Source organism: Accipiter gentilis, chromosome 18 (assembly GCF_929443795.1).
Source record: "Accipiter gentilis chromosome 18, bAccGen1.1, whole genome shotgun sequence".
Classification (NCBI taxonomy): domain Eukaryota; kingdom Metazoa; phylum Chordata; class Aves; order Accipitriformes; family Accipitridae; genus Astur; species Astur gentilis.
In genome coordinates, this window is record NC_064897.1 from 14,281,748 (window position 1) to 14,309,168 (window position 27,421).

The 27,421-nt window shown below is 42.1% G+C and overlaps 2 protein-coding genes across 3 annotated transcripts in view; both read right to left on the reverse strand.

The window, feature by feature from the left end:
• Positions 1-6,369, reverse strand: part of DERA (deoxyribose-phosphate aldolase) — a 55,729-nt gene extending 49,360 nt beyond the window's left edge. The window contains exon 1 of the mRNA XM_049822259.1: positions 6,297-6,369. Within this exon, the coding sequence (XP_049678216.1) occupies positions 6,297-6,327 (31 nt within the window). The 5' untranslated portion in view covers positions 6,328-6,369. The remainder of the gene's footprint in view (positions 1-6,296) is intronic.
• A 1,386-nt stretch (positions 6,370-7,755) lies between these two features.
• On the reverse strand, positions 7,756-16,008 carry STRAP (serine/threonine kinase receptor associated protein). 2 transcript variants are annotated; one of them, XM_049822093.1, is made up of 10 exons: positions 15,764-16,008; positions 14,448-14,583; positions 13,623-13,704; positions 13,288-13,360; positions 12,612-12,708; positions 11,045-11,182; positions 10,352-10,488; positions 9,457-9,606; positions 9,021-9,086; positions 7,756-8,685 (listed from the first exon to the last, which is right to left on the reverse strand). In XM_049822093.1, the coding sequence occupies exons 1-10, from the start codon at positions 15,873-15,875 to the stop codon at positions 8,624-8,626; spliced, it is 1,053 nt and encodes a 350-aa protein (XP_049678050.1). In that variant the 5' UTR covers positions 15,876-16,008; the 3' UTR covers positions 7,756-8,623. The 2 variants fall into 2 exon arrangements, with proteins under 2 accessions (XP_049678050.1, XP_049678051.1); XM_049822094.1 differs by having other exon boundaries at positions 14,448-15,096; positions 15,764-15,840.
• Positions 16,009-27,421: the final 11,413 nt, after the last annotated feature.

Sequence of the window (27,421 nt, forward strand, 5' to 3'; positions counted from 1 at the left end):
GCAGAAAACTTAAAAAAAAAAAAATCAAAATAATTTAAAAAAAAAACAGAACTCCATCCTGTCTGTAAAACTCAATGTGAAACATTATGCAGTTTACTAAAGGAAATAATATGGTGTAATAAAAAAAATGCACGGTGAGGAAGGACAAAGGTTCTGGTAATATGCAGCAGCAGATGGAGACTTCTATCTAACACAGACCTTTTATTCAAGCCCACTTCTCCATTAATTAAAGCAGTGGGCAAGTGAAAACAAATATGTCTCAGCACAATTGTCTCTAAATAGACTTTCAAAGTTTGCCATGTGAGGTCTCACCAAATCTTTAAATGTAAGTGTCTCTGTTCAGAAAAATCACTCACAATTCCAGCTCTTTTTTTTTTTTTTGCATTAAAAATCAGAATAAAACCATTATTTGAAATAGAACTGACTGCCTTTGGATTCTCCCCTTCCCCCACTCCCCCAAGCTTTATGATTTAGTATCTGGCTAAGGAAAACTATATTTAATTAGGCTCATTAACCTTGCAGTGTGAACATGTCTTTTTTTTTTTTTTTTTTTAAATAAGTCATCTGCTAGTCATCTGCACAGTCATGTGGCTTCAGGGATAAAAGTAATTAAAGCAGTTACACTATAGCTAATTAGCCAATATTCTGTAATCACTCTTCAAGTTTACTTTTTCTCTGAAGACATTTGAAAAAATCATACTCGAAATCTTAACAGGAAATTCATCTCCTCTCTTTGAAGAACATGAATCCAAAAATACCAAGCATTTCCTCAGAAAACAATAAATAAAACCACTTCATTAGTATAATTACATAAATATCTAAGATACCTAACACATTCCTCATAAAACGGACTAAGCTTTTCGGAAGCTTTAAAACCAGTGCATAGATGGCATCCCTTCAGATGGTGAAACAGAAAGCTCAAGAACGCCTGAGGCGGTAGTTTCACAAGCATTTTAAGGCAGCACTGTCCCCAAAAGAAGCTGCCCCCCCAACTGCTTATTTTGTCCTCTGTGCCAGAAAGAGCATGTGTGCTCCTGCTCTTACCATGAACACATGATAAAATGGGAAAGAAAAGTGATGAAAGCTGTTATTTCTGGAGAAGCGAGTGAAACCGTGCCCTGAACCTTTAGTGGAGAAATGAGCTGGACACAGGCTGACCCCAGCTGGCCACACATAGCCAAGCAAAGCCACTGAAGACAGAAAAGGCTTCAGGATCAGGTCTTGTTACAGTTGTCATGGTATGCAAGCTCTTCAAAGGTTTGGGGGTTATTCAGTTTCTTAGAGACAGAAGCTGTAGCTATTTTCCCATAGTGACTCTTGCTATGAACCTATTTTATTTTCAGATGGGTCCTCCTAACATGAGAGAGGTTCAGTCTCCAAGTCATCACCATTCAGATACTCAAAGCAGGACACCAAGGCATGAGCCCTGAACTAGAAATCAGCTCTATTATCTTGTGACATTACTGAAATCACACAACGTTGACCATGGATCACATCAAATGGATCACGGTATCCTCCAAAGCACTTTGAAAACCGCTAACAAGCCTTTCCTCGGAAAGTGAGCTGCAGAACAACAGGAGCTTGGTTCACTGCAGCTCCCAAGTCCTCTGCTGTTCCCTCTCTTCTTCCCTGGCTCCAGAGACCTCTCCTCACCCCAATAACCCAGCTGTCCTGTTACGGTCCATGGAGTAAAACGTGATGTTGTTACATGCATAAAGCCCCCCCAAAAAGATGTAATGAAAAGTCATGTAATTGCTGAGCTGTGCCTGCATTACCCTCAACCGAGGGACTAATTTGGTCATTCCACCCAGGGACTTACTTCTGAGACATCTATCTGTTCTTCAAATGTGATTAAAATTATCCAGCAGATTCAAAAGGCATTAGAAAGGAACAGTGAAGAAACAGAGCCACAGTACAGGCTAAAACCAGCTATTAATATATTAGAACAGAATTATGCCGTCTTGAAAAGGGATGCAACACTTCATTATCTAAATGCCACTTACCAACAGGCTAGCTCTCATGTAAATGGCTCAGAAATACCAACTATAATTAAAAATATCAATTGAAACATAATGAATGTATTTCTGGCCCTTCAGCTAGGGGCTGAGCAACACAGATAGATTACTTTTTTTTTTTTTAGAATCCAAGAACATACTTCGCAAAACAACTGTAACTATTCATTACTCAGAATACATATGGGTGTATATATATACACACATACATAAATACACACAAGTAAAAAAACATATAATTTAAGAATAATTTGGGTTGGATGATCTCTGAAGGCCATTTGTCCAACCTCCTGTGCAAAGTAGGGTCAGCTATCAGCTCAGACCAGGCTAGCAAGGGCTTTATTAAGTTGGGTTTTGAGAGTCCCCAAGGATGGAGACTCCACAGCCTCTCTGGGCAACCTGCCCCACCACCAGACTGTCCTGCATGAAAACGTTTTCCCTATATCCTATATCCGAACTTCTCTGTTTCAAGACAAGCCTGTTGTCTCGCTTCATCCCATCACGCAATGCTATGAAGAGCCTGCCTCCGCTTTCTTCATACACTGCCTGTACGGATGAGCGGGCTGCCGTTAGGACCCCCGGAGCCACCCGCTCTCCAGGCTGAACCGGCCCAGCTCCCTCAGCCTCCCCTCATGGGGCGGCTGCTCCAGCCCCGGACCGTCGTGGCGGCCCTCTGCTGAACTCGCGACAGTTTATCCGTCTGTCTTCTATCGGGGAGCAACAGAATGGGGCACGGTCTTCCAGGCAGGATCTCAGAAGCACTGAGCAGAGGCGACAACCCCTCTCCTCCTGCGAGCGGAGCTGCTGGCCGCATCCCCGTTGGTCCGTTGTCCCGGGAAGCCGCCGGCTGTCTCTGCTGCCAGGGCACTGCAGCTGGTGCCCAGCTGGTCCCCAGGCAGGCAGGCAGGCAGGCCAGTCCCAGCCTGTGTGGCCGCACCGGGCTCCTGTGGACCCATTTCCTCAGCCAGTTTGTGTCCCTTTGTGTCCCTCTGATCTGGCTAATTTAGTGGCATTTGCAAACTTTATGAGCAAGCAGTCCATTGCCTCTTCCAGGTCACTGAAAAAGAATGTTAAACAGGATGGGTCCCAAGCTAGACCCCTTCATTACTGCACTTGGTACCAGCCTCAGAGTATTATCGACTGTGTTATCTGCTGGTTTTAAACATCCTACTTGCCATTTTCTGGGTCTACCCAAGGTTACTGAATGTCTGTCTTTCTGCATGACTTCTGAAGTTGTTGCATCAAAATTCCATCTGCAGGGAGCAGAAAATCCATGTTGTAGATGGGCATCCCCACAGTTAAACCAAAGGAGTATGCTACTAACTTACACTACAAAACAGATACTCATTGATATGCTTTGCTATTTTTTTGTGAAGAGGCATCTGATGCTTTTCTGAAAAGTGACAAAACATGAAGAACCTGGTCCATTATACTCTAGCACCCTTAGGAGCAGAGCAGGAGAGGCAGACTCCTTTCAGCCCCTGCAGTCAGTGTCGTGAACCCTAATACCCAAGAATTACTCTGCAAACAGTCCCAGTGGAATGACAAGCTTGTAAAATTCCTTACCCAACCTTCTTTACACAAGTCTCTGATGGCAAATGTGTCAGTGTATTAGACTAGTGACCCTCTGACTAGTTCATGCAAATCAGTGTCTTTTATCTGTTACATGTACCTGTTTTTTATTCCAAGTAAACACTTTGTTCTTCTACTAAGGAACAGTGATAAGAAGGAAGACAGACAGAATGAATTAAAGGCTTTTACAAAAATGTATTTATTTAAAAAAAAGAAAGAAATCACATGGGAAAGCATTATATGCCCTGATTTGAGAAGAGTTTGGCTTGTCATTGATAAATAAATAGATGCTCTCTAATGGCAGCATCAGAAATTTACTCCTTAAATAATGACATCAGGTAGCAAGCACAGAAATAGGGAAAAAGGACTCGATATATTTTTAAGTAAAATATATTTTACCACTAGGGGTCCCTGTTAGAAAACTGTAATCCTACAGAATGCTCTGTAAAATACAGAGCAAATAATCTGAATTACTGTTAAAGCTGCTGGCACAAGCTGGCAAAACCTTCAAAAGCCAAAGTACCTAAGTCACAGAAGCAGTGTGTACTGCTAGTGACCATGAAAGATAAAGGCAAGGGTTTAACGTCCTTTTTGAGAACTGCTACCAGCTAAGATGCAGCAACTGACTTAAATATGGCTCTTAAAGTATTTCAGATGTGTATTTAGTGGGAAAAAACGGCAGGGACATTCAGTTCTCCCTTTAAAGCAGCCAGCGTAAGGCAGCTGTTAGAAACAGCCACAGCGGGTATGGTGCTGCTTAAACAAATACGGTCATGGCCACACCATTCTCCTACTATGCCTGCCCTGCACAGTTAATCCAGCTCTTTGTGACTGCAGCTGACTTAAACAAAGGTCACTGGGAAAGGATGGCAACAAGTACCTGCAGATAAGCTGAGGGCAGCGGCCCTTCCAGGTAAATCAGTTGCAGCTGGAAGAGGCCACATGGTGCAACCCTGAAGACATCTCTGTGCTCTCCATCACTAGTTTTGAGCATTAGTTGACTCTGCCCCTCTGGCAGAGGAGGGCTACTTATGGGAAGAAAAAGAGTCATAGAAAATATTTGGAACATACTCGAAGATTGTTTCAGTGGGTGCAAAAAAACAATTATTATGTTGTGCTCATCAGCTGCACATTGAATAATTTTCCCTTGACTATGGATGTGCAGCAAGATCCAGCCAAATGTTAGTGAGGTTGCCTGTCTCTTCCAATTATTTGCCACTCAGCAGCATGGCCTTCCTTACACGTAAGCCTGTCTGTCAGACAACAACTAATAGGAACTGAACTGACTTCACATTCAAAAGTTCTGGACTCCCCACACATACTGACAATTAATTGTAAGATTAAATTGACAGTAAGAAAAACCACACACCTCATTTAAAGTAACTGGAGTGCATTTGCAAACTTCCATGCTAGCTTTATTTCTAACAGCCACTCTAGTTTTGCCACTATATTATTAACATGTTTGTTTCAGCAAAAAGATGCTGTTCAGATGGCTACAGTCGAAACTCACCTGTCCCTGTGAGTAGCCTACAGATAAGCACATCAGAGAGCAACCTGAGCACCCAATTTTAGGAGTTACATGTCAGTCATTTCAGAGAATGAGTCAACTTCCAGTTGCCCACAGGCTAATTTAAACTGCACATTAGCTCTGTAAAAATGCCCATACTTGTGCTAGAGACAGGAGCATGGCCTCCTGAACTCTGGTCATGCTAACTTTGAGATCTCCCTGTTCCACACCAGCTGTCCTTTGCTTCCCATCTTCCATGACACCACCCCTGTATTTCCTCCACTTAATTGTCCATCTACTCCTATTGACCTAATTATCACACCTTAGAGGCAGACTGTAGGAAGGCTAATCACCTGAATTCATTCTGCCACTGCAGCTGGGGTCTGCTGGGTGAAGAAGTCAGAAAGCTGTAGCCATTTCCCCATCCCCACCCCCAGCAATCAGCAGAAGAGGAGCTCCGGCTGGGAGGTGACAGAGAAACCCTTTCTTGGCTGCTCTCTGCCTTACCTGAGGCACAGCCACCTTTCAGGCCTGGAGACCACCTGCAAACACCTGGAAAATCCTTATCAGTCTCCAGAGAGCAAGCAACGAGGAGAACGATAAGGAGAGATAAAGTCCTGAGTTTACAAATCAGAATCCAGCTAGTAAAAAATGGTTTGACCCTCTTGGGGAGAAAGGACGGGGGGAGATTTAGAACGGTGCACACGAGGGGACCGGGCCCCGCTCCGTGACAGGACTGGCGCCGCCGGCCTGCGCGCTGTCGCCCTGCTCGGGCCCCCTCACGGTGGGCAAACCCCGACTTGTGTTTAACCCGAGCACCAAAGGCAAAATAAGCCTCCCACAGGCCTCCCGGTTGAAGACAGCCCGAACGATATGTCAGGAGTGTACGCTAAAGGATCTAGAGGAATCGCGAACCTATTCCGGCTTTTCAGAAAAGCACGGTTTTGCAGCGGCCTGGCGCGTACGCACCGCGGCGGCTCAGCCGGGGGTGGGGGAGAGCCGGGCAGGCGGGCGGGAGGCCGGGCTGGAGGGAGGCCGGGAGGCAGCCGGCGCCTCACCCGCCCGGGCGCCCACCGGCACTTTCCCGCCCGTTGCCTCGGCGGGCGGCCCCTGCCCGAGCAGCGCTGCCCGGTTTGCCGCCTCGGGAGCCCCTCACGCCACGGCTCCGCAGCTAGCGGCCCGCCCCGTAGGCCGCCGCCCCTTACCCAGCTCGGTGCCCGGGTTTCGTCCCGCCATGGCCGGCGCCGCCGGCGGCTCGCTGCCCCGTGGCGGCGGCTCGCTGCCCCGGGCCGGCGGGGCGGGCGGACTTCGGCCTCGCCGGTCCCGCCCCGCGCGGCCAGGAAGCGGCGGCGGCGGGCGGGCTCGGCGGGCCTGCTGCGGGCCGCGGCGTTCCGAGCTCGCCGCACCGGAGCCGTCCGTAACGGGGCAGCCGAGGCCTGCCGCCGCCCCTCAGCCCCCGCCCTTCTGCGAGGGGGTGCTAGGAGGGTCTGTTCCTTTCGTCGGAACGACACCGAACCTGCCATCTTGATGATGGCGAGTCCCATTTCTTCGAGTTGAATGTTCAAGTAGAAGCTACCGTCACACGTAGTTTAACGGGCTGCATAAACTTACCGACCTTGTAAAACTTCCTAGTAGCACCTGCAATGGGCAAGTCTGGTAACAAAGCCACTGACAATTGCACAGCCATTACTTTTTTCCTGAGTTACATGGACACAAACTCATAGGAAAAAGGTATTAAACGTTGTTAATATTCTCAGTTAGATGAAACATCTTGCAACTTTAGCCCTATGTGCCCAGTGCTAGCAAAGAAACCACAGCATTGCATACAGCAGCAAAGGGCCACAGCTCTGAAATCTGAGGACACTATGCCAGACATCTCTGTGAGATGCTATACAGCCCACTTGAAATACAGCATGAAGACCACGGCCTGCAAGATGTTTCACCATGGGGTAAGGTGTGCGAGTTTCTTGTTTTAAACTCATACTCCAGCTTGTAAAATGAACAGCTTCTAGGCTGAAGTACTAGATTTGAGCCCTTAAGCCTTAATGGAATTAATGATAAGGCTGAAACAATTAGCTGTAAATCAGAGGGTTGCAACTTGCTTGTTGTTAGAGTAAAATTCAAACAGGTAACTGCAAAACTGATTTTGGAATAAAGTCTGTGAAATCACATATCCTTAACGCCAGTATTGTACTAAGAAACCATGATTCATGGTTACCATTCCTTGTTTTCTTTCTTACTTCCCCACCCCAACAGTTGAAGCTAGAAGGGACTGTCAACCACCTGAGCCCAAGCAGGCTCAGCTACAGCAGGGCCCCTAGGACCACAGCCAGTTGGGTTTTAAGTAACTTCAAGAATGGAGACTTCACAACCTTTCCAGGCTACCTGTTGCAGTGTTTGACTGCCCTTCGCCGTGGAAAAGTATTTTCTTATATTCAGACAGAATTGCCCATGTTTCAATGTATACTCCAGTTTTCAAATGTTAAGCTTCAATTTAAGATGATAGCATTACTGTAATTTTGGGAAAAAAATCCAAAAGGACAGTAAGGATGAATATGAAAAAAGTGTATTGATAACTGTACCTCTGTATAACCTTTCTCCTTTCCATACAGAATGCATTATGTAAACCTTTAAGCATAACATTAAAGGAAATGACAAGTAGAAGAATGGCAACATTTTCTTTAATGAAGAAAATATGATTTGTAACCTTGAAAGAGTAACTTTTTTTATCCAGTCTGGAGCACTAAACCCAAGCTTTATACAGATTCATAGCCAACCTCTGAGATTTTCATGTACAACCAAATATTTCAGGCAGCATATTTAATTTAGTTTTCACGGGTTTTGATTTTAGAGACTCATGGTTACATTCAAAGAGTAAAAAGACACAAAGCTTACAGATCAAAGAACTTGCCACCCTTCCTACCAACACCAAACCATTCTTACTGCTTTCCCTTCTGTATAGTACAAAACCAAGATGCTAGAAAGGATTACGTTATTAACTTGGTTGCTTTTCCATTCCACAAATCCAACGCTGAACAGTAAGATAAGAGTTTTGAGAGGCATTTTATTTAAACAACTGAAAACAGTTAAACATTCAGAAGCAGCGTACAATGAAACAAAACCCGAACCAAATACTGGAAGTACGTAATCCCTTCTTTTGAACTAAAGCCAAATTTTCCAACTTTCAAGAAAAAAAAATGGGTAAAAGCCATTGTATCTCTTCTCCATAATAAAGAAAACACACTACAATGAGTCTAATTGAAATTGGAGAGACTGGATCTTGGCTTGCACACTTCTTTGAAAAGACAGTAGGCAGTTATGCTAAAAGGATAGCAAAACTCTACTAGTCTTTTTTTTTATTATTTGGATGCTCAGTTCTCTTACAGACAACACCTAGCCAGTTCCACCGCATTCTCATCAATTACTGCCCATCTTTGCCTTATGTAGAGAGCACACTCTGGAAGGCTGCTGTTCATCACTGTTCACTTGATTTAGTCTCTTATGTCCACATGTCACGTAACAGTTGCAATAATCAGGCCTTAACTTCAGGAGTTGAGCTGTACACTGAATCTGAGTTTTCAGAGGCAAGATCTTCTGCAATTAAATAAAAAGGGTATTATTTAACTTCACCTGAGATATATAAACCAAAGAAATGTTCCAGGAATTGCTTAAAGACCAGCTCAGTTTGTTTTCCCATTTAACCTGATACAGTTATGCTACCCCATCTGTTCAGTCTGCACAGCTCCAGTCACTAGTCTGACACTTGCCACATGGTCATTTTCAGGAAAATGCATTCAAAGATCTTGAGAAGAGTGAAAACTGCCAGAAGGTGCTTGGGGAAAACTACCTCTTCCATACTAAAGACTGCTACCATCTTGACTAATTTTCTAACACTTAGCTGAGGTGAAGCAGGCACTTCAGTGCATTACCTATTTCTTCCTCTGCAGTTCCTGGAAGGGTGGTCCTTGCTTTTGCTGCTTCTGCATTCTCCTCTTCTGTAGAGAGAAGGGAGAAAAAGACTCAATACCTTCAATTCCCCCACCCACCTTAATCAAAAAAAAAAAAAAATTTTCCACTTAATTGAGGTATATTTCTTGCTTTTCAACATAAAAATACATCAGACTAGTTGCTTAAATATCCACAAATTGTCTATATGCAATAAGCTTACAGGTATAAAGTTAATTGCTTAAATGACAGCTACAAAAGTAAATCCTTAAATCTAACAGATTTGAGTGGATAAAGAAACCCTCAGAAGACAGTACAGTTACTATATGAAATTCGATGATGTTTACCACTTTAGATAGATATTACTTAAAAAGTGCACATGGAGCAGCCAAGTCCCACCAGGAACAAGCACACACTTACCAGGAACTACGCACTTCCAAAGACCATAGGTTTTCCCTACTGTTGTCTGCCACAGCCTTAGTGTACCATCCTCAGAGCCACTTGCATATAACTCTCCATCAGGGCTAAATCTCACACAGTGAATTGGACCAAAGTGTCCTTTGTAAGATTCTATAAGAGAACATATGAAGACCATTAATTTCAAATTTCAGCCAACAACTGAAATTAAGTAAAAACTGATCAGAAGAGGGGGAAAAAAATACAGGGAGCTGGAGGGGCCACTTTCCCAGTACTTAACTTCTGATGCAAAACAAAGCTTCTATTAATTACATCTCAGCAATCTCTAGTTTAGGTAGGATACTAATGTTTTGTTAACTGCAAAGAAAAAGGTGTTTGTTTATTCTAGGCAAAACTACAAAGCAAGCCAGTAGCACAGAGTACACGTGCTCTGTTCCTTCAACCTCTTGCTCCACACACACACACAATTTTAAACAAGGACAGGATCAACGAACAAACTTACAAATACATTTTTTTTAAATACATTTGGCCAACGTTAACAAGAACACAAACATATCACATTTTTCATAAAAACGAGTAGCTGCAACTCATTAGACGTATCTAATAAATGCTATAGTATGACACAAGTTAACATACAGCTTGCTACTGTATTGCAGAATGACAACTTTTTTTTTAAAATAGGTGCAAAGAGCTGTTTGATGGAGGCTTTAATTAGGTCTAGAAGAGTAACATTAGGCATACTGAGTAGGAAAAAAAGCTTAACTGATAATATACCTTTTCATCTTCTTGCATAGCACGCTATGCTAAGACCTTATTTGAGTACAACAGTTTAATTAGTCATTTCATTAATCTAATACCTATTTCAGAACTGATTTTTGATTATAGAAGACAAACATACCTAATTCTTCTCCTGTATTATAGTCATATTTATAGAGTTTAAAATCTTCACCACCTGCAACCAAACATTCTTTCGCAGGGTGAAGTGATGCAGAATTGATTGTAGCAGGTGCTTCAAATGATTTAATCTGCTCTAGACTGAGGAGAAAAGTTTGTTAACAAAGTTCATTTAAAAAAAAAGATCCTGAGAGCAAGGAAACTGTGATTCTACTAATCACAACTGCTTTTAAGATAGAATACACCCACACACAGTTCCCGAAACAAGTTTTAATACTTGCAAATCACACTCATCAAGTTAGAAACTAGTTCAGAATAAGCAAAACAAAAACTCACACATTCAGAAATACTTTCTGGAATATGTTTAAGTGTGTAACTTGCTTTCTTAAGACATCATAGAGATGTCTTATCAGTTCTCTGAAAAGCACTGAACTGAACCCTGGCCGAAACTTATTTAACCACAATTACCATTAGCGTGAAATAAGAAAATGGCACCGAACCTTTACAGTCTAGTATCTTATAGACAGTTAGGGTTCACTATTTTAGAAGAGGGTAGTCATTCCACACTCTGCCTCTGACAAGATGGCAAGCAAAGATGTCCACTAATTCCAGTTCTGACAACTTGGTGATTTTGACTTTGTACAGTCAAGTTTTTACCCACAACCAAGCCCATGAAAATTCTGTCATTTGGACTCACGTTTCTGCACTATGAAAAGCAATAGTCTTCCCATAGGTTATCACAAGTATCTGTCCTTCTGGAACATACTCCATGCTGCTCACTGACATTGCAACGTTTAGTGCCTTCACTTCGGTCATGGTACTTCGGTCCCAGAGGCTTAAGAGGAAACAAAAAGGAAAAAAACCTCTCAAATTACTTCAGCAAATCAAACAATTTTTACCTCCCATCCATGGCAAGCTTTGAATCAAAAAAGCCACCTAAAAAAGAATGTGGTTTGATGCCATAGGTACTTTGGGTTTTCAGTGGCATCCTTGTCTTCATTCTCACCTGGACAAAGTTTTGAGACACACTTACTTTGAAATACTGCTACTTTTGAAGCTTAATGCAACAACATTAAATGGTACACATACCATTTAACTACTCAAGGATTCTCTTAGAGGTTAAAAATCTTGTTGTAAGTCTCCTGAGCAACAGAGCTTTCTAGAAGCAAGGCTTGAAGATTCCATTCTGCCTTTTTACCTCACAAGGCAGAGGTACTAATGCCAATTTATACAAAGAACAGAGATTCATTTAAGATAATAGTGTTTTCCATCTAGGGGTGCAAGAGCTATCTAAACAGAAAAGAAATGAAATTGTTCTGCTATGACAAGTAAGAATCTTCACTCATTAGATGACTGCTACATTTCCATTCCTACAATTCAGAGAAAAACAAACAAGACTAGGCTCTTGCCCATCTTGAACACTAGGAAACTGAAGAGAACTGGAGCTGAAAAGGAGACTACAGGGAAAGTGCACCAGTGACTTTACCCTCCCATCATTCCTTCCACAAAGCAGAGAAGACCATTCTATTTTTCTCTCCTTTGTGCCATAAATATAAGAATGGAGAGACAGCTAGACATGAGATAACACTGGTCATATCAGCCAGAAAGCTGAGGAAGCAGTTAGGCACATCTCTCATCTTTTCTGGATAGCATAGTTTGAAGAAGGGTCTTTGTCAATTTATCTCCCCAGCAGTCATGTTTGTCTACGTTTCAGCACATCTCCTACCAATTGGGCATAAATAAAACAAAACACTTAACTGTGACGGGATGAGCCATGTTATAAAAACACTAAAGCCTACTCAACTGATCAGCATGGCAGAGAAAGAAGGCTATGTCTATCAACAGTGCACTGTTTCCAGAAGTCTTTTAAACCAATGCCTGGCTAGTCCATGCCTTGTGCATCTTTCAAGGCTGGACTGCAGATGACAAGACAGCTATACCTCAGCACAATGTGTATGCACAAGACCTCATCTACAAATTCATCTTCTCTAGGATTACAAAAGGCATAAATTTATTCTACTATGCAGTTCTCAAAGACCACCTCTTCTTATCAGGGAGGACACGTTTATGAGGTAAATTAGAATTATTACAAAAGTTTTGTCTCTAACAGCAGATAAGAACTGTATTAGGCATGCAGCTATAATAATCCAGGATCTAATAACCTGTGTTACTCGTATCTTTTACCAAAAAACGTATCTTCTCATGTAGATTATGACAAAAAATAAAGTGAGCTTCTTGGAAAATTCAAAGTTACTTTTTCTTACCGGACAGTTTTATCATCAGCTGAAAGAATCTGTTTGTCATCACTGCTCCATAAAGCCTTTTTAATGCCGGAAGTATGTCCACTGACAACGTCAGGTTCTTAAAGTAAAGCCAAATATTTTAATACTTGTAAGAAAATGAAATTATGTCATGCAGCAGTTTGGAAGCTTTCTTAAGCTATATGAATTTCCATTTACTAGCAGCTGTAAAGTTACTTCAAGCACTTACAACTTTATTTGTAGATCTTATTCCAGGAACAGGCTGAGTATCTGATTGCCTAAACTTAAAAAGCCTCACTAGTTTAACATAAAGGTTCTCTACCTTCATATCAATCATCAGTAGTCCAGCATCAACATGAATTTAAACACTCTTAAATATGTGTAGTCTCTTTTCTTTCAGATGACTAAATTTTAATTAATTAGACATATTTCTAATGAGTCTGTATTGAACTGAAACATGCTATCTTTCAAGTCCATTATAGATAAACTCCAATTCACTCGTAAAAGGGTAAACTTAAAAACATACAGATAATCTTACTATAGCAAAAGGTTATAGACACTACATTTGTAAAACAATCCTCAACTTCGTCTTTCATGATTCGTAACAGAAAGTAGCTTTTAATTTCAGACCTTTTATTTAACTGCAAGAAACAAGAATCAGTTCTCAAAGCAGACTCACCTGCTTCTGGCTTGCTCAAGTCGTAGATACGCAATAGTTTATCTTGTCCACCTGTTAACAGATAATTGCTATCCTGAAACAGAAGTTATAAAGGGTCAACTCTATTTTGAATCAAAACCAGCCTTCATCTGTGAGTCTTAAAATAACAGTTCTTTCTCTCAGATAGCCTCTAATACGCTTACTACATTTAAGATACAATCTTAAAAACTAGAAGTGGTATGCTAGATTATTTGCCTGTTAAGATACAGATGTAAAAAGTAGAAAAGTAACTAATAGCAAAACATGAACTCAAGAGCTTACTTCCCTAGTGAATAAGATATAACAGTTTTTCATACCTGTGTGAAATCCACACTTTTGACAATGTGTTTGTGAGCCAACGTGATTAGTTCATCACCTGACACAGCATCCCATACTTTGCTAAACAGCAAGAGGAAACATTTTTATTTTAGTAGCACCAGGACAAATCAACCTGACGGTCAGATTATTTTGTAAGCAATCTTTCCTGAAACCATGATAACATTTTATCATAAATGCTACATAACCCAGTTAGTCAGTGAGAACACTTTATATGTTTTTACTAAAGCTTTTTTTGTACCCTCACCATTTTCCTTTATTCTCTTCTTCAGGACAACACAGACTAATTAGCATTTTAGTTTTAAGACAAAGGCAGCTCTTCTCCACAACTTTATTAATAGAGATTGCCCTCTACTAACAGGATTCAACTTGCTGAATATTTAACATATGCTGCAAACAGCACAAACAAACAACAAAAAACATCAAAGAAATAATTCACTAGAATTTTCACAAGAGTTTTCTTGTAAGAAAAAGAGGCTAAGTGCTAGAAGCAAAATAAAAATCACTTTTTCAAGTCTGCTATAACTACAGTGCCAGAGATTAGAGTTGCAAAGAAATGTTATTCTAGCAAACCAGTATGGTAATTTCATATATCTATCAAGAAGCAATCATAGTTTTTCATCATGATGGAATTAACTGTAGCTGCTTTCAAGAACCTAAAAGTCTAGGTTTTAATTTGGCTAGCCATAAGCTAACAATTACCAAAGAAAAACAAATTAATCAGTAACTTACTACAGCTACGTGTCACCAAGGAGCACTATAGAGTAAAATCAAAATATAGACTTCAAAAACAGTTAATCACTTACGCTGTAAAATCTGCTGCTGCTGTAGCTGCTTTAGTGGCATCCGTGTTCAAAGTGGCACCCCAAACAGCACCTTTATGACCTAGAAATGTGCCAATCCAGTCTCCTGTGTCACCCTGACGCAGCATAGGCTTACCATCTTCACAAAAACAAAACCAATATTTAGGTAACATGATTAAAAAAAGGAAGCTGTTTTTAAAAAAGATTCCCTTGCACCAGCACGTGGAAATACTACACGCTGTATGAAGCTATTCTTTGTAAAAGAGTTTAGCTGAAAGGCTTAGATATGCAGCTGTACTTGCTGCATGCATCTAAAACTGTACAGACATTAAAATACCACTCCAAATATAATAAAAGTTTTCTTAAGGTTTGTGTTATGGTAGAAGGGAAATAGAAAGGAGCACTTCATTTAGGTTTTGTTTTTACTGAAATTGTCTTCAGGCAGGACAGGTTTGGTTTTTTTACTTTGGAACAATACTATCAGACTAACAGTACGCAGAAACAAGTCTCGTGTTTGTAATCAGATACGTTTAAAACACACACAGAGATGCTGTAAAAATGAAACAGAAACAGAAAGCCTTTCCTGCGATTATTTTTTCGGGGAGGCCATCCAAAAGTTGTTCACACAAGTTGTAGAGCTGAACTGGAAGCACTCCGAGGCAGAAAAAAAATATCCTTTTAAACTTATGAATAGACACATAAGATTAACATATATGCGTATGAAGGGCAAATGCTATTCACATAATGAAAGAGAGCTCTCACGGGAAAGGAGGCAGACGTCATCATTCTACATCCTGCAAGGCAGCTGCCGTGGTTAAACGGGAGCTCACTTTAAAGTCTACAGCCTATGTGCGCAGACCGTAGAAGTGGGCAGCTGTAGAAATGAATCTTTTCGAGGCTTCCCATCCACGCCCCCCCCCCCCCCCCCCCCCCCGCCTCCCAACAGTTTGGATCCAAACTGGGCGAACGCGGGCTTTGATACTCCCCAGGCTAACCCGGTAATTGAGCACCACAAAACCCAGCTGCCCGCTCCCTTTTTCATTCGGCAACCCCGTAAGCTGCTATTACCCTACAAGCACCAGCGTTTCGCCGGCCGAACGGGCCACCCCGCCCCGGCCAGCACCAGCCGCCCGGCCCAGCAACACCCCCTCAGGAAGGGCGACGCGCGGCCTACGAGCGGCGGTGCGGAGGCGAGGCCCGGTGCGGCCCACCCCTTCCCTCCCCACACACCCACCCCCGGGGGCGGGGGCGTCCCCGCCGGGCAGGCCGAAACAAAGGGGCCGGCGACACGGGGGCCGCCGCCGCCCGTCCCCGCTCACCCTTGCAGGCGCTGATGAGAAAGTAGCCGTAGGGGGTGACGCCGCTGAAGGCCAGGTCCACCACGGGCCGCGTGTGCCCGGAGCACGTCAGCGGGGTCTGCCTCATGGCCATGGCGGCGGCCCCGGAGGCGGCGGGGGGGGGCGGGGGGCCGGAGAGCGGCGGCGGGGGGCGCGGACGGAGCCTGGGAAGGGACACGAGTCCCCTCCGGCCGGGCAGGAAGCAGCGGTGTCTGCGGCGGCGGCGGGGGGGGAAATGACGGCACGGAAACGCTTCGGAGCGGAAGTGGCGTCAGGCGGCGGGGCGCAGCCGGAAGCGCGGCTAGGCGCAGGCGCACGGCGGGACGGTCGCGACCCCTGAGGGGAGGCGGGCCGGTGGGCGCGCCCCGCCCCGCTGCCGAGGCGAGCCTGCGCGCGCTGCGCCCGGCGGCCTGTGGGCCGCTGTCCGTGCGCGGCTCCTCGTCAGGAGTGAGGGGCTCTGCCACCGCCGCCGCTCTCCCCCTCCTCCCGGCTCCCGAAGGAGGAATATTTCACTGACCCCAGGGAAGGGCCCAAGGCTCCTCCGTGCTCCCCGGGTCTGACCAGGAGCTCTCCTCGGGCAGCTCCCGGCGCGCCCCAGCCCCGCTCTTGCCTGTCAGTCGCTGGGGGCTGACATAGACCGGGCTCTGCCCGCCGCCCCGTGCCCAGCGCCTTCCAGTCGCTTCTTGTGCCCCTCTGCTCTCTTCGGGCTCCTGAACCAGCAGCAAAGCAGGCCTGCCAGAAGGAAGCAGTTTCTTCTGGAGGGCCAGCTCCCATCACGGCTCGCTGCAGGGCCCGACGAGCCTTTCCGGGCGGGGAGGGGGTGGGAGGGCAGACTGAAGGGGATCAGGGGACTCGGGGCACATAGCAGCAGCCGCCTGGGCTGGCACGAACGACCAGGGAGCCAAGCTGATGGTGGTGTCGGGACTTGGCCTCGGAAGCATCTGAAGATGCCATTTGAAGATGGGTCGGCAGCCTTACTTAAAAACTAGGGGAGCGGTGTTCCTCTTCTTTCAACAGGCTAAAAAATCAGAACGATTGATGGTTACTCATCTGCTTTTTCAAGTCTTAGGTCTAGGAAAAACGTTTAAGTCATTAACAGACAATTGAAGTTTAAGATAAGTTGAGTCTTCCACAGCTTTTCTTTAAAGGATAGGCACCATATCTCAGTTTCTGACCTGGTATTTCATTTATCACCCCAGAGTTCTCAAAAGTAACTCCTAATGATTTTGTAGTTTAATGACATATTTTCATGCATAATACCGCTCTACCTGGCATTTCCAGTTTTTCCACACGCAGACACAGCCTACCCACATAGACCTTTTCAGCATCCTTGAGGTTTTCTGGATTTTTTCCTAACAGTGATACCAGTCTCTCACCGTGCATTGACACAGGCCTATAGCTGAATCTGTCCAGTCTCGCACAACAGAATATAATAATGGGGGATTCAAATGCATCTCTGAAAGCTTTTATATTAACATTAAAATTCATATTTAAATAGAATTACCAAAACGTGTTTCTCTTGATAAAACTGTTGGTGACTGAGGAATTTTCTGTATTTTATCACACCCTTAGGAATATGTCGAGAGATTAATGTATAGAATGGTTTTATTCAGTAGAGTGGCTAAAACTTCAGAGTGCAAAAGTCAAATGCAGTTTTATTATACTTTATATTACAGCAGTGTTTCCAAAATGTCATGGTATATTAATCTTAGTGTTCTAAGTGTATGTCCTCTATTTGTCCTATTCCTTGTCATTTTTTTTTCTTTGTTCCTAACTGTACGTCTGTTTTGATTCTCAGTAGAGCCATTGCACACCAAAAAGTACATTTATAGGAGTGGGGCAGAAACTAGGGGGAAAGATAGACGGAGATCCCTTATCTAAGCTTATGTTTAGAACAGGACCAAACAAAAGATTTATTACTATTACATTTACATTTTTCAAAACCTAATCTAAACATAGGATTATGTCTCCTGGTTAGAAATGCTGCTTGGGTGTACATTTCAAAAAACTGTTCTGTTAACTGATGTTATCAACCTTTTGAGTGAGAAAAAAACCCCTAAGGGTCAGTAAAGATAAAAACGTAGTATTAAATTTAAATTACCTATTTAAAATTCAGTACTGAGGAAGGGAAGGAAAGGGAAGATTGTGTTTAGGGAAGTTTATTTTTAATGATTTTGTAGCTTTGATTGATTTTGTCTTCTATTAAATTGGAGCATGATTTTCCACCTGCACAAAGCAACAATATGACATTCACTTAGGAAGATGCAAAATGTATAACAGGCAGAGAAAAGCAAAAATATTTCCAATTTGCTAGTAAGTAGCTGAAAATCAGAAAAGTAGAAAAATCATGGAGGTGTGAAACCTGTAAAATCTAGAGATACTAAAAATCCCACTAGGCCCAGCAAAACTATAGGGTAGTATTACAAATTAAGTTTTTGATACGCTGCAGGAACATGAAAATTCTAGTAAGGAACATGATAGGTGTCGCTAAAGCCAGATCCTTATAACGGGACTTTGATACCTACCGTGGGACCTAGGCAGACTTTAGGCATCATGCTGCTAACCGCTGTGTTTCATCCTGAGGAAAATAATTGTACTGGGTAGAAACCTGTGTATTGATTGTTTATCAGCTACTGCCCACTTTTATAGAAGTTATAAATCTGATGGTAGATGGATTTAGTACAAGCATGTAGATGATTACGTGATCCCACACGGTGCCCATATCTGCTTCCAGCAATAGGTACTTGATTGATTCCCAGTTAGAGCCTGACACTTCCCTGCTGGCCCCAGCCACAGCCTCTCTGGCCTCATTTCCCACCCGCTACCTCCCCTGCTCTGTACCAGGCAGGGGCTTCCAGAAACTGATTTTTGCCTTCCACACTGAAGGTGTTTCCATTCCTATGTACAGCAATAGTACAGCCACATGGCTGACAAGAAGTATAGGAAATAGGCCCTTAGAGTCTAGAGTTAAGTGTGATACAGAAGCATATGGCTTCTTAAACAGCAATTCTGCGTTGCAGGGGGGGCCTTTATTATCTTTGGGAAATATGACTAAGGGCATACAGAAATAATACTGAAAATAAAGCTAGCTACATTTTTCCTTAAGTCTTTAATACCAACAGAGACCATAGTAATTGAAAGTCTCTGAAGTTTGTCCTAGGCCTAACTTGGGATATATCGTGTCTAATTCAGTCAGCCAGTTTGTTTAGCAGTAGTCTCAGACTTTTTTCCTGCTACATTCCAGGGTACATTCTGCGTCTCTATCCCAACTCCAACTAGAAATTTCTAATGCAGCATTTCTTAAACGGAGCAGGGGGAGGGGAAATAACCATCGTGAAGCACGTTTGCAGTTGGGGAAGAAGAAGCACTTTGTTGTGGAGCCACTGCAAGTGGAAAGAGCAGTGTGTTCAGGAGGAAGTGTTTCAGACAGAAGCAAGAGCATGGATGACAAGGGAAGGGGCCAAATACACACAGGGCGGGAGCAAAAGGAGATGCTGAACTGGTCCGGCATTGTCGGCGAGCTCTTGCTGAGGAGCAACATCCTAATGTGGTCATTTCTATCAGATGTGCTTCCTCTGCTTGTGTTCAGCGCTGTTGGTTTCTTCTGTTGGAGCCTGACAGCCTTTGGCCCTAGCCATGATTCCTCTGGCATTTTCCCCGCCCTCCTTTTAGCTCCCTAGTAACATCTCTGTTTAAATATGTTTATTCCCCCCAGTTTGAGAATGTTTGATTTAGAAATAGACTAATTCTGTGCACTCAGGCTAGACTACTTTTAGTACAGAGATTGTTAGAGAGGGTAGGAACTGTGAAACAGGCCTCAGTTTTTCAAGAAGTCTATAGAGAAGGTACAAGAAAAAAAAAGGAAGATGGAAAAAGTAGTTACTTACAAATGAAAGCCTAGAAAGCGTAAAATAAAAATACTGAGTTTTAGTGTTTTAGCCAAGGTGATTATGTATCAGATTCTGATAATGCTACAAAGAAAAGAAATGTTATTAAAACCTTTTTATTCAAAGTTTCATATTTGTCTGTTTATTGTCCAAATAACTGTCCTGCAGTGTTAAATAAATATTCGTCAACCCCAGCTTGTCAAGAAGTAATCAAGGCCCTGTAATCATAAAGAGTAATTCAGCCCATTACTGCCTGGAATAACAAGTATGCCAATCATAGGTTATAAAGCATCTGGGCAAGACTCCCTTTTACTTAACATTTATAATTCAGAGTGTCTGCTTGATTAAGCAGCATCTTTCCACAGCCGGTGATTGAATTTTCTCAGAAATGTTGCTGATGATGAATAAAGCTATCCTAGTGAAAGGTCATGATTCTAGTGCTTTGATTAAAATAAATCACGCAGAGATTGAATTAAGTAGAGGGTGTTTAGTATACATATTTACATTTCCAAAGACTCCTTTCTTCTCATGTTATGATACCATAGCTGGAAATACATTCTCTTGCCACTGAGTGGAGCTCCTTACGTATTTATTAGCACATTAACAACCTAGCTAAGAGCTTTCACTCACTGGTGACCTACTGGTGGTTATTTCAGCTTGTACCTGGCAGCTTTATGGACATAGCATTCAAGAAGTTACCAGATGCTTAATTCTCTAAAATGAATTGGCTAAGCAGGTGAATGGAAATCTCCAGGTGCCACAAGAGACAGCAGCAGGGCAGCCCCTTTGTTAGCAGACCCTGAATATGAGTTATTTTAATGTATTGTGAAACATTCAGTGTAATCTATAGGCACATTGATGGTCTCTACCTCTGTTATGTTTTTCTTTGGAGAAATGTCCCCTACTAATTTGTACAGTTAATTTAGGGGGGGAGCGAGGAAGGAATAGCTGTTTGCTGAGGGGTGATGTGTTACAGATGCTCCATGCAGTTATGTGAGAGCAACTGCAGAGCATGTTGCTATGTTTTCGCCAGGGGAATAATTACAACTGAGTGCCAGCCTTGAGCAGTCAGTTATCACTGAGTAACAAGATGAAAGATAAAAGGCAGATGTAATCATATTTCACAAATAATAGAACGGTGTGCTTCAAGTCAAGGAGTCCTTTCTAGATCAGCCTTTCACAGCAGGTGACAGTATTTTTTCCAGTTTCATTCAACATCTTGTAACGTAGAGCTAGGGAATGTGAGTGCTGGACCACGGGCACCCTTCCTGTTGGTGTGCATGGTGGTATAGTTTGTATGTGTGAATAGAGGCCAAGGGGATTGGACTGGGAAATGGGCTGTAGAGAAATAGGGGAGAGTGTGAAGAGGAGTTTGAGGTAGAAGCAAGGAAGAGAAGATAAGTGGTTTAGCAGGATAACTATAACACATGGAAGCTGGATAGGATGGGAAATAGGAGACTTACCTCAGAGTCCAATTGTGTGCCTCACAGTGGGATTTGTACATTTTTTCCTGTCTCTTCAGGTGAGGTCAGATGTAAGATCACTTCTTTAATCACCATCTTAGCATTAGGATCTCCGAAGGATTTACTCTTTTGAGAAGAATATTGTTCCTAACATTGTCTACATTCAGGTTATACCATCAGGAGCCTTTCCATCTGTCTGGAGGGCAGAGATCAGTCACATTCAGAGCATGCACCAACCACAGAGTGATGAAACCAATGAGAAATACTAAATATTGTTTTATCTCTGCTATAATAGCTTCTCTGTTCCTCAGTCTTCAGGTCCCATTATGTCTTTTGAAAGGAAAAAGTTGGTAGTGCTGGCCAGATAGAGAGGAGAGTGATAAGAAAAAGAAGGACAAACTTTAAGTAGCCAGTGTTTTCACTGGAAAGCTGAGCCACTGCAAAACCAAAGGGACGACAGTTGAAGAAATTATTAAAAACAAATCAAAAGAAAAGGAAATGCTTCCCCAGTTTCTACCCAAATGTTCTCAGAATATACTGTTGCTAAAGTTAACCCTCAGAAAATAAAGGAATGTAAAGTAAATATATACATATTCAGGGTTTAGGCTGAAAGATGTAAAGACATATTTGGGGAAGCCCAGACAGGATCAATGTCGGGAACTCACCTGAAGAGGAAAATATAGTGTGCATGTGTTCCAAAATCCTGTCCTAGGACTGTGCTCAGTCAATCCATTTAACAGTACAGAATGTTGCAGTAAACCAATGCATATGGTATGCATTTATAGAAGGAACAAAGGTCAATGAACAGCATTATAGCAGCTCACACAAGGCTTGCTGGGATAGGCGATCTTGCAGTGTTAATAGGGAAAATGGGAAGGGGAAATGGAAAGAGAGATACACAAGTGTGTTCCCATGCTTAGAGTTCTTGTAACAAAGACAAAGCTGCTAAGTTATAGGTATTATGGGTGCTAATTTCTGGCTGAAATAAGCCAATTTTTATTTTCTTTCTCAGCAATGTTGCTCTCTAGACCATGACTGCACTGTAAAGGAGGAGACATAGGTGTAACATAATATTCTTTTCCCACCACTTTTCAAGCCTCATATTGGAACCACTTGATAATTCAGGCTAGCTAAATAAGTATTTACCTCTGCAAAAATAATTTAAATTCATAATAAAAATGAATCCGATTGTAAAAGCTTTGCTAAAAGAGAATTAAAATTGTCTGGCAGTTCACTTGCTTTCCAGGAAACAGTTTAGCAAAATTCTTATTCTCCAAGTATCATCACATCTGTAATACCTCTTTCTGAGATTACTGTACTGCAAGAAACAGTAATGCAAATTTTCAGGAACAAGCTTTAGCTGAGTTAATTCATAATTGTAGGCTGCTTTGATGTTTTCACTTTGAAGATGTTCTTCACAGTGCAAGATGTTTATACTTACTCTTCTAAAAGGCTAAAGTAGTTCAGACATCAGCCTCTGAAAATGAGCCACAGCAGACAGCCTTGGTCCTACTAACCTAGGAGTACTTAAGGTGATTGGACATATACAAGTCCATGGGACCAGACAGAACCCTTCCAAGAGTGCCAAGGGAGCAAGTCAGTGCTGTTGCACGGCTGCTCTCTATCACTTTTAGAAGTCACGGGGATCGGGGCAAGTTCTTCATAACTGGAAAAAGGTAAACACACCCATCTTCAAGAAGGGCAAGAGAAGGATACAAGGAACTGTGGGCCAGTCAGCCTCATCTGTGTTCCTGGGAAAGCTATAGAGCCATTTCCAGACCAATGACAAATTATGCCTGACCAACCATATTGACTTCTAATGTGAGATAGCTGGCTGTGTAGATGAGGGGAGAGCGATGGATGCTACGTACCTTGACTTTAGCAAGGCTTTTGATACAGTCTCTTACAGTATCCTTAGAGCCAAAATGACAGTAACTAAGTAGAAAGGTGGGTGGAAAATTGGCTGGAGTGCTGGGCTCAAGGGATTGTGATCACTAGTACAAGTTGAGCTGGTAACTGGTTACCAGCGGCATCCCTCAGTAATCATTGTTGTGGCCAGTAACATGTAATGTCTTTGTTAACAATCTGGATGATGGGATAGAGTGCACTTTCATCAAATTTGCAAATGATCCTACGTGAAGGATCCCAAGGGGGAGAGCTGAAGGCTGGAGAAATGGGCTGCAGGGAACGTCATGAAGTTCAGCAAAGGCAAGTGCAAAGTCCTGCACTTTGGGTACTGTTTTCATTCAGGCTTAAGAAGATAAAGCAAAGGTGGAGGACCTCATTGTTATGTATATCCTATAAAAGGATGTAAAGAAGACAGGCAGATTATTCTCAGAGGTGCACAGTGAATGGAAGGATGAGAAGCTATGGACACAAGTTGGAATATGGGAAGTTCCAAGTAAATGTAAGCAAAAATAAAAAAAATATTCACCACAACAGTGATCAAATGCTGGAAGAGGTGACCAGAGAGTTGGTGGTGGAATCTCCTGTCTTGGAGATACTCAAAACTTGGCTGTACAAGTCCCTGAGCAACCTGATATAGATTGTCCCTCCTTTGAGTACCAGGTTGGATGTTAACTCTGGAGTTTCCTTTCAGCCTATGTGATTTTATGTGTTTCCTTGAATGATGATTTCTTATGTCTACAGTAATTATATTTGCCCTCAGCCTTTGAAGATGAGTCAGAATAGCTTCCAGAATTGTCGTGTTGTTTAAGGCAAAACATTATGTCTTAAAGGACTGACAGGAGTCACCTATACGTACTTTATATTCAAGCGTTGACATGATTCCTCAGAAGCACTTCTTGCTCCACTGCTATATTTTACAAGTCCTTCACCTTCATGCACAGGATGTCATCTAACATATGCTTCTTATACATTATTGAGTCTATATATCAGAGACACAATGCTGACTGATGCACAATTGCTGTAACTCGGCACCAAATTGGATCATTCAAAAGACTCATACATCTGCTTCCTTTAGTCACCCAACCAGACATGGCAGGGAGAAGATCAGTGATACTCCTTAAATGTCCTCCTTACATTGCAATAATGCCAAGCTAGTGCAGCAAATGCTTCCAGCAATGAAAAGAGCTAGAGCAAACGCAAAGAACGCAGTGAAATTTATTTATATAATCCATGGCAGTTATCTAGACCTCTACAGGGCAGCAGATACAGAATTAAATTTATGTCGGCATGTACTGTATTTTTTTTTCCTTTTTTTCAGAGGTATAAGCTTTGCTGAATTCAACAGTTTGAAAAAAAAGAAGCTAAACTGGGTAACATCAGTCAGGCTTGTTGATAAGCCTTTTCTAATCACTTTTTGAGCAATCATGCAGATTTTCTTCAGATTCTGTTTTTTTAGCAGAAACTTGCAAGTCCAGTTGTTATACCATTAATATTAGTGGTACAGGGTCAGGATGTAAAATGCTGTAATCTCTGGTAAATAAAGCTTACTTTGTAACTTGACTGTAAGCCTCTCTTCACTAGGCAACATGACATTTGCTGGTTTATGAGAGCAAGTTGTGCATTGCAGAGAACTAGAACACAGCAATGTTGTTCTGCTACTACTTGTACAATAAATAAGATTTGAAAAAGCAGAATTTTTTTTAAAATGGAAAGTACTATGTAGTAGACTGTCTTTCCCTTTTAGGACACACCAGAAAAATAGGTGAACTTGAAAATAGAGGGTAGGAGAAAAAGATAAGAGAGACTACTTATATGCAACATATATTTGTGTTATTTAGAAAAATTACTAGATACAATTTCTCTGCATAGGCAGCAATTCATAAGATTATCTCTGCCCTAATGGCATAAAACCACCAACTTTTAAACAAATATTATTACTCTTCTGAGATTAGAGAATATGTTCCATTTCAAAACAACTTTAAGCTACTTTTGTCTCTGGACTGAATCCACTAATGTCATCAGTATTAGATCATGGATTAATTTGACTCATGGTATTATGCTTGGAGTAACTACAGTTGTGGGGTTTTGTTTTTTTGCCAGGATCAAACTTTGAAAGAAATTAATAGCACTGATTGTAGAAGACAGTGACTGTGCTTATACAAGTATGAGACATGACAAGGAGATTTGCAAAGGTTTCCATTCTACTGAGGTTTTGAGGAACAAAGTTCATTGTCCCAAGATGCGTAACAATTATGTAACTCCAAGGAACTGAAAATATGTAGTGATGGAGTCAGTAAAAAAGATAGGAAGTGTGGTCATTATTCCTGAGTAGAAGTTTGCTCACGAGGCTTATTCAAATATTTGGAAATTCATTAGTGCAAGGAAGATACTTGCCAGTTGGGTTTCTGTGAGACTTACACGTTTGGTGCTGCACATCGTGTAATTGTGCCATGTGAAATACAGACTAGGGCTCCAAAAAGTGTCATTATTGTTTCTTTCTTTTTGTTTCTTGATGGTGACACAGGAACAGCTTCCTGAGCTGGAGGGAGCCATTTGTTCATCTCAGTCATGTCCAAGCTAGTCTGTACTAGTAACCAGTCATCTGCAATCACTACAGGATGCTAAAAACAAGAATCTTATTTGCATGTGAATGTCGGTGTGACCCAGGTTTTATATAACATTTAGTGTAGATGTATGGATAGCTTTATAGGAAGGAGCAGTTTAGATTTAGGCTAGAAGTGGCTGGCTGTCAGGCTGGATAAAAATAGAAGGAGAAATAATCTCTAGACACCTGTACTGCGTGATTCCGGGTGAAACCATCATCTTGGTGAAACCATCATCTTTGCTTATACAGTTACAGATTCATCAGCTGACTGAGCATGAACCAGGAAGAAATCACAAGTTCCCAAGATAGCTAGATCCCTTCTCACCCATCAAGAGCCTTTGAAGTTTAACAACAAAGCCTAACTCTAAGGGCATAACTGTAGGACCATGTAAAGAAAAATCATTAACTAGTTAAACTCAGGCCTTATCTGGAAAATACTCTATTTCTATGGAAACTAAGTACTTGGCTCTGAACGCCAGAGCATATCGTAGGAACTCGTTGTAAGAGTATTGAAGCAAAGAGAGGTATCCAGTTATGTGTCAGCTAGAATAGCATTCTCTAGTTGTTCCACTTGTCAATTCCCCCCTGGTTTTGTGCGTAATCCTTTACTTCAGTTTTTGTCCCTGTGTTTTACAGACTTGGATTGCCCCATCTTTGTGGGGGCAGTAAATCCAAAGGCAGCAGTGTATTCAGGCATCTCAGAGACATTCCCTGAGATTACTGGGGCACTCTTGGTTTGCTAAAGTACAGTGGACCAGTGTGGGAATATTATCAAGTGCAGGCTTTTGGGAAGTAATTTTTCTGGCAGACAAAAAAAAAGTCATCTTACAGAACTGGTAACACTCTACAGGTCCTGCAAATCCCTTGGACATTGTGACCACCTAAGAGTTGACAGCTGCAAACAGATTACAGACAAAACCCCGTATCTCAGCAGCATATCTGGTGACTTCAGCTAGTCTATTTACTAAAAATAATTAATGTGAATGTAGTATTATAACCAATAGTATGCATCTAGTATCTCACCTATTCAAGGCATTGAACAAAAAAACATATGTGAAGTAAGAAATGGGAGCAGAATTTGGAAACTAGTAACTGGTAACCTGCAGGAATGATAGGAGTAATTTAACTTACCATGTTACATTGTAGTGTATCAGCCAAAAAAAAAAAAAAAAAAAAAATCTATTAAAAATCTGCCCAGCACCTAGGAATGGGCTGTTACTACAGCTGGCAAGAGCTACAGAGATTTCCATCTGTGGATCATTCATCAAATCTGTCCCAACTTGAAAGACCAAAACCTGCTATCAGTTAGCTTGTCACCTTAAAAAAAAATCAAAAGTAGCAGAAAGCCCTCTTGCTGACAGCATCACGTGAGAGGCCAAAGGCAGTTTAATCCTATCATCTGAACAACTTTCCTTCTTGTGAGAGTTAAAATACATCGGTGGAAAAGTGTAAAGTTGTGCATTAGTACATTCATTTCATTCTACTGAAAAATGGATTTATTCTATATATTCCATTAAAAAACTGTCAGATCACCATCTTATCTGTCAGATCACCAGGACTTATAGGCACTGCTGACTGTGAATTGGTCGCCTGGAAGTGAAATACTTTGTTCACTGTGATAACTGAAGTAAGCCCTACCCTCCTGAAGGCCTTAGGCTTTTGCCCTGTGGCTCCTAACCAGGCTTTGATGCCTCTCTTTGCTTTTTCTGTTACCTGTCTCTTCTGCCTCCTATCATCTCCTCCATTAAAGCCACAGCTAGTTTGCTGGACATTTTTA

Bases quoted from the DNA above. Each gene is read 5' to 3' on its own strand.
- STRAP (XM_049822093.1), bottom strand. From the start codon at position 15,875: ATGGCCATGAGGCAGACCCCGCTGACGTGCTCCGGGCACACGCGGCCC. The intron at 13,705-14,447 runs GTAAGTGATTAA...CTTGCTGTTTAG, and splicing joins GCAGCAGCAGATTTTACAGC to CAAAGTATGGGATGCTGTGT. The intron at 11,183-12,611 runs GTAAGAAAAAGT...TTTCCTCTTAAG, and splicing joins GCTGATGATAAAACTGTCCG to CCTCTGGGACCGAAGTACCA.